The sequence below is a fragment of the Pan paniscus genome, chromosome 18 (genome assembly GCF_029289425.2).
Source record: "Pan paniscus chromosome 18, NHGRI_mPanPan1-v2.0_pri, whole genome shotgun sequence".
NCBI classification, from domain to species: domain Eukaryota; kingdom Metazoa; phylum Chordata; class Mammalia; order Primates; family Hominidae; genus Pan; species Pan paniscus.
In genome coordinates this window covers 2,403,627-2,409,748 of record NC_073267.2, presented here as the reverse complement: position 1 = coordinate 2,409,748, position 6,122 = coordinate 2,403,627, and the positions used below count along the sequence as shown (strand labels likewise).

General features: G+C 58.2%; 1 protein-coding gene across 3 annotated transcripts; it reads right to left on the bottom strand.

Moving 5' to 3' along the window:
- Positions 1–579: 579 nt before the first annotated feature.
- Positions 580–5,675, bottom strand: MSRB1 (methionine sulfoxide reductase B1). Of its 3 annotated transcripts, XM_003846051.5 has the most exons (4): positions 5,464–5,675; positions 3,606–3,754; positions 3,127–3,241; positions 580–1,492 (listed from the first exon to the last, which is right to left on the bottom strand). In XM_003846051.5, the coding sequence occupies exons 1-4, from the start codon at positions 5,516–5,518 to the stop codon at positions 1,461–1,463; spliced, it is 351 nt and encodes a 116-aa protein (XP_003846099.2). In that variant the 5' UTR covers positions 5,519–5,675; the 3' UTR covers positions 580–1,460. The 3 variants fall into 3 exon arrangements, with proteins under 3 accessions (XP_003846099.2, XP_034796941.1, XP_034796940.1); XM_034941050.3 differs by lacking the exon at positions 3,127–3,241 and having other exon boundaries at positions 1,421–1,492; positions 5,464–5,651; XM_034941049.3 differs by lacking the exon at positions 580–1,492 and having other exon boundaries at positions 3,129–3,241; positions 3,638–3,754; positions 5,464–5,671.
- Between the last annotated feature and the right edge of the window lie 447 nt (positions 5,676–6,122).

Sequence of the window (6,122 nt, the reverse complement as noted above, 5' to 3'; positions counted from 1 at the left end):
TCAAGCGATTCTCCCACCTCAGCCTCCCGAGTAGCCAGGATTACAGGTGTGTGCCACCACGCCTGGCTAATTTTCGTATTTTTTTAGTAGAGACAGGGTTTCCTCATGTCGGCCAGGCTGGTTTTGAACCCCTGACCTCAGGTGATCCTCCTGCCTCGGCCTCCCAAAGTGCTAGGATTACAGGCGTGAGCCACCATGCCTGCCTTTTTAAACTATATAAAGGCCTGACACTCATGTCCTGGCATCTCTGATGTTGTTAATAAAGACAGCAGGGCCGGGGCAAGGTGGCTTACATGTGTAATCCTAGCATTTTGGGAGGCCAAGGTGGGAGGATCATTTGAGTCCAGGAGTTCAAGACCAGCCTCGGCAACATAGTGAGACCCCATCTCTACAAAAAATGTAAAAGTTATCCAGCATGGTGGTGCCCACCTGTGGTCCCAGCTACTTGGGAGGCTGAGGTGGGAGAATCACTTGAACCTGCGAGGTCAGTGCTGCAGTGAGCCACGCTGCACCACTGTACTCCAACCTGGATGTCAGAGCAAGACCCCACCCCATCTCAAAACAAAAAAAAAGACAGTGCATCTGAATGTTTCATTTGTCTACGGATTTCCACCTGATTACTCCAGAAAGTAATTACCTAAGATGGGGGGTGATTTCAGCATCACCCACCCTCCTATATGGCCAAGCCTCCGAGCATGTATAGTAAGGCACAGTCACCACACCTTGGGAAGGGCCTCCCTGCAGGTGTGCACTGCAGGCCTCAGCCCTGTGCTGGTTAGAGTTATGGAGCAACAGCCGCTTTCCTAAGCAGGAGTGAGGCAAGCTACTTCCGCACAGATTGTGAAACAGGGTTTAGGTTTCTCCCCTCGTGGATGAGAGGCCAAGGGTGTGCCCCATCAGCCTGCCTTCCCAGCAGGTCACAGACCATCCCCACCCTGGCTGGCCTGGAAGGGTTTGACCAGAGCGGATCATGCAGTGACCAGGGCCAGGGCGGCTGGCAGGGGCGGCCTCCGTTTCCATTCTGTCTCCTAAGCAGCCTGGGAGATGTAGGCCTAAGCTTCGGTGAGGACGAGAGTCTGTCTTGGAATTGGGCCTCACAGGGGAGAGTCCAGAGACAGGGCCAGGAAAAGAAGGTGAGGGTGTAACGTCATTCAGAGACCAGCTGCACCCAGGGCTCACCTCCTGGAGGCACCTAGAGTGAGCAGGGGGCTAAGTCAGCCGACGGTGTGGCTGCACAGCCCAGGCCTGTCCCAGCAGAAGGCATGAACCATCAGCAAATGAGTCTCTTTTCCAAGAAACGAAAAGGTCTTGTTCAGAGCCGGGGCCTTGGGAGTGTCCTGATGTTTCAACCACTGCGCCCTGCCTTCCTGTCTCGACGCCCAGGGTTCCAACTTCAAGGTGGAATGGCCAACGTGTGGCCTCAGTGCGGTGGCCGTCTGGGGTGGGTGTGGGCTGCCCGCCTAGTGACCCTGGGAGGCAGAAGTTTCTTTGCCTGAAAGAAAGGAGAGGGGGCGGAAAGTAAGCGGGGACAGAAAGCAAGCAGGGGCGGAAAGCCGGGGGCGGGGGCGGTGGAAAGCCAGGGTGGGGGCAGAAAGCAAGTCACTGCAAGGCAGAGCTTCAGGTGCCGTTCCCTGCGCTTTCACACTCTGCCCTGGCCTGCAGGCCACAGGGGAGCTGAAAAGACCAGATGCCCGACTCAGGGGAGTCTGTGTACCCCATTTTGTTCTGAGATCCACAGGAGAACCCAGAATCTCTTCTCCCTCCACTCACATGGAGGACAAATAACAACAAAAGGACGAAAATATCGCAGGTTTACCACACACCAGGCCCTGACAGGCTGCTCGCTCAACCCCACAGCACGGTGATGGCCACAAGCGTGTGCTGTTAACAACCCCATTTCAGGCCAGGCAGTGGCTCAAGCCTGTAATCCCAGCACCTTGGGAGGCCAAGGCCCAGAGGAGTTCAAGACCAGCCTGGGCAACATAGTGAGACCCCCATCTCTATAAAAATTTTAAAAATTGGCTGGGTGCGGTAGCTCACACCTATAATCCCAGCACTTTGGGAGGTTGAGACAGGCAGATCACCTCAGGTCAGGAGTTCCAGACCAGCCTGGCTAACATGGTGAAGCCCCGTCTCTACTAAAAAAACAAAAATTAGCCAGGCATGGTAGTGGGAGCCTGTAATCCCAGCTACTCGGGAGGCTGAGGCAGAAGAATCACTTGAACCTGGGAAGCAGAGGCTACATTGAGCTGAGATTGGCCATTGCACTCCAGCCTGGGTGACAGAACAAGACTCTGTCATCAAAAAAAAAAAAAAAAAAATTAAAAATTAACCAGGTGTGGGCTGGGCGTGGTGGCTCATGCCTATAATCCGAGCACTTTGAGAGGCCAAGGTGGGCAGATCACCTGAGGTCAGGAGTTTAAGACCAGCCTGGCCACCATGGTGAAACCCCTTATCTACTAAAAATACAAAAATTAGCTGGGCGTGGTGATGCGTGCCTGCAATCCCAGCTACTTGGGAGGCCAAGAGAGGAGAATTGCTTGAACCAGGAGGCAGAGGTTGCAGTGAGCTGAGATCGCGCCACTGCACACCAGCCTGCACGACAGAGCAAGACTCCATCTCAGAAAAAAAAAAAAGGGATGAGGATTCATCAAGCTATTATTGTGTGCCAGGCCCAGGTGCACGTGACACGCAGCTGTCCTCACAGCCCTGCTAACACTGCCACTCTGCAGAGGAGGAGGCAGGCTCTGAGTGGCTAAGAAGCAAGGCCACAGTCCTAGACAGTGGGAGACATAGCCACACAGACTGGGGCCTCAGGCTCTGCCTGCCCCGCCCCTGACTCTAGCCTCTGGGAAAGGCCAGGCCTCTGAGGAAAACCATTTGCCACATCTCACGCTGAAGCCCCTTTTTGGGACAGTCATGATCAACCAAGCGAGGAAGCAGAACACCAGCTCCTTTGCCCCTGCGCTGCAGCCACCTTTCTGGGGGATCCTGGACAGTTCCCAGGCAGCATGACTTGGTGGCCCCATACTTTGTCATGGTAAGTGGACAAGCACAAACACTGGGCCCCCCAGCCTGGGCTCAAAGGCCAACAGGCCTGGCCCCAGCTGTGCAAAGCAAGCTCACCTTTAGGGACAAACTTCAGCGAGCTGCTGAATATTCAGAATCGGGACTGCCCCGGCTTGGGGCCGTCGTTCAGGAACTCGTGGCCCAACCCATTGCCACACTTGCCACAGGACACCTGGAAAGATCACAAGGCAGCTGGGTGAGCTTCTGGCCGCAAAACAGCCACAGTGAAGGCCCTTACTGGGGCTGGCAGATGGTGTTTCTTCCCACACGCCCATTTCCCAAGCTGACTGCTGACATAAGAGGTTGACCTTTGTCCTGGAGCCCGTACAGGAAACCTGTCCTGTTTCCCACATTTGCACCAGAAGGCCAGGCTCTCCCGATAGCCTGGGGTGGCAGCTCCCTGGCAGAGGCAACAGGCCTGGAATAGACGCCTCTAAGCCCCTGGAGCTGTGGGGCAAGCAGAGGGAGGAAGGTGGGACTGGCTCTCTGCTCTCCCTGGCTGCCCCCATCCCTCCCCCACCCCTGTGGCCTCTCACCTTCAAGGCTTCAGGTCTATTGTGCTCCGGACGCTTGGCCACGCTGTCGGCGTGAATGGTCTCGGTGAACGCCGGCCATGGAGACGAGTGTGCATACTTCGAGCGGCTGGAGAACAGCTCATAGCCACACTTGGCACACACGTAAACGCCTGTGGTGGAAGGAGAGGCAAATGTGGAGTCATCAGCTCCCGCCTTTCTGGGGTCAAGCTCCCAAATCCACCAACCCAGGCAAAGACAGCGCTGCCCCCGTTCCGAGGGTAGGCTGTGCTCCTTCCCCAGGCACCCGCCACGGGAGGCGCTGTGCTGAGCTCACGTTTAGTAGATGTGCCACAGACCAGGGGAGTCACCTTTCACAATTATCTCCTTGATTCTTCTCATAGCCTCGTGACGGGGCATCTCCTAACATTTCCATCTTTGCTTGGTGATGCAAAGACACCCAGCTGCAAGCGTGTGCAGCGTGAAGGAACCTGGGTAGTCCAATGCAATGAGGACACGGAGCTCCCCCTCGCCCCCCTAGTTCCCCCAGGAACATAGAGGGCAGGGGCCCTGATGTGGCCCAACCACCTGGTCCCTCTCCTTTCTCAAGTGGTCCTCCCTGCTGCCCAACGAGGCCCTAAGCTGGACACCCAGGCACTGCCCTGCTCTCCAGGCAGGAAGAGAACAGTCCCAGAGAAAAGGCCTCCAGACCACACAGGAGCCCAGGAAGAAAGAGGGCTGGGGACAACAGATTTCAGCCTACCCACAAAGGATCACTTTGGAGTGGAGGGGGTGGGAAAGTTGCAAAACTGACTTGCAGAACTGTTTTAAGGACTGAAAACAGGAACCTCCAGGGGTGCTGAGTCACCTCTCACCCATCACCTGGGGACAGCCTCCCCTGGAGACTGTAAACTACCCAGCCTTTTCCAGGAACTGGAGAAAAAAGCAAAGAGAAGCCAGCAGCTGCTGTGGAAGTGGAGTTTCTGGCTTGGCAGAGCAGCCTGAGGACAACTGGGGTCCACAGCCAGAGAGTCCTGTTGGGGGAGGCTTTGCTGGGATGGTCCTGTGTCACAGCCCAACCCGCTACAGGGGTGCCACCCAGCAGATCCGCCCAAGGAGACCAGTGCACTCAGCCTTGCCTGTGGATGTGTTTTTACCAAATTAGTCCACTACCAGCCCTTCTGAGCCCAGCCCAGAAGGGATTCATCAGGGCCAGTGTGGAGGGCTGGCCATGCCCCAAACCACCCCATCCTGCCTGCCTGGTCAAACTTCACTGGCTGTTGGCAGGTGCCTGGGGGCACTCCTGGTTCCCCAATTTGGAGTCCCTGGGCAGGTGGGGAGGCACCTGGGCCGGCACATTAGGATCTGAAGGGGACATTCTATGTTTGCCGGACTCCTCCCAGAGATCCCGGACTCGGGGGAATGGGAAGGGCCAGGGTAACACCTGCGGGATGACCCGCGAAGGGGCGCCCCGGCCACAGGAGCTGGCCCTGGACAAGAACCTGGCCTCTCCGAAACCCCGACCCTAACCCGAATTCCCCCAGCGCCATCACTTTGGAGTGTAGGGGGTAGGGAAGGGGTACCACCCCCACGTATCCCGATCCCTTAGACCCCCCCCCCGAAACGGCACGTTCACACTCGAGGCCTGCCCCCTCCAGGACGGTGAACCCCAAGGCCCCCTCTCCTCGGGTACCCCACTCTCCTCGCCCCCAGGCTCCCCACTCCTCCGCAGTCCTTTTGACCCCTGTTCGCTTCTCCCCGGCAGCCACATTCGCCCCCATTCCCGGCTTGGGAGAGACATCACCCCCGGAGGACGGCGGCGCCCCAGCTAATGCGCGCCCCCCGCCGCGCTGCCCTCCCAGCGAGAGGCCGCAGAACCAACCAGGTTCAAAGTGATTCTGGAAAACCTCGCCCCCGAAGAAGCTGCAGAACGACATGGCGCCACCGGAACCGCAGCGCGCTTGCCGCTGCCAACTGACCAAAGGCTGCCGACCCGACGACCGCCGGTACCCGCGTCCACCTCCCCGCCCCTCCCGAGGACCAATCGCTCCCCGGAGTGCGAATCCCGGCTTCCGCCTCCGGGAGGCCCCGCCCCTCCTGAGGGCTGGTCCAATACGATCTTCCCAGCTGGCCCCGCCCACGTTGACTCCCTGGGACCACTCCTGGGCCACTTCCCCAAGGCCCCGCCCCCCGGTGCCAGTCCAATCGCATCTCCCCAGCAGGCCCCGCCCATGGAAACTCCCAGGGACCACCCCTGGGCCGCTTCCCCAAGGCCCCGCCCCTGCCGCCCCTCGCGCCCTGGTGGCTAGGGGCGCACATGGGGCCTGGCCAGGTGGGCGACGGCGCGAATCCGTAGGGTCGTGTCCCCCCAGTCCAGTCCTAAGTCCTAAGTCCTAAGTCCGGTGCTAAGCCCGGAGCTGCCGGAGGTCATGCAGCCTTTCCGCGCCCAGGTGAAACCGCCTTTGCAAAATTATGACTGAAACAGTGAAAGAGATCGAACTCTGCCGACTATATCTTGCTTCTAACCTCCAAGCTGTCCTT

Bases quoted from the DNA above. Each gene is read 5' to 3' on its own strand.
- MSRB1 (XM_034941049.3), bottom strand. From the start codon at position 5,518: ATGTCGTTCTGCAGCTTCTTCGGGGGCGAGGTTTTCCAGAATCACTTT. The intron at 3,755-5,463 runs GTTGGTTCTGCG...CTTCCACCACAG, and splicing joins CCAGAATCACTTTGAACCTG to GCGTTTACGTGTGTGCCAAG. The intron at 3,242-3,637 runs GTCCGGAGCACA...TGATCTTTCCAG, and splicing joins CGCCGACAGCGTGGCCAAGC to GTGTCCTGTGGCAAGTGTGG.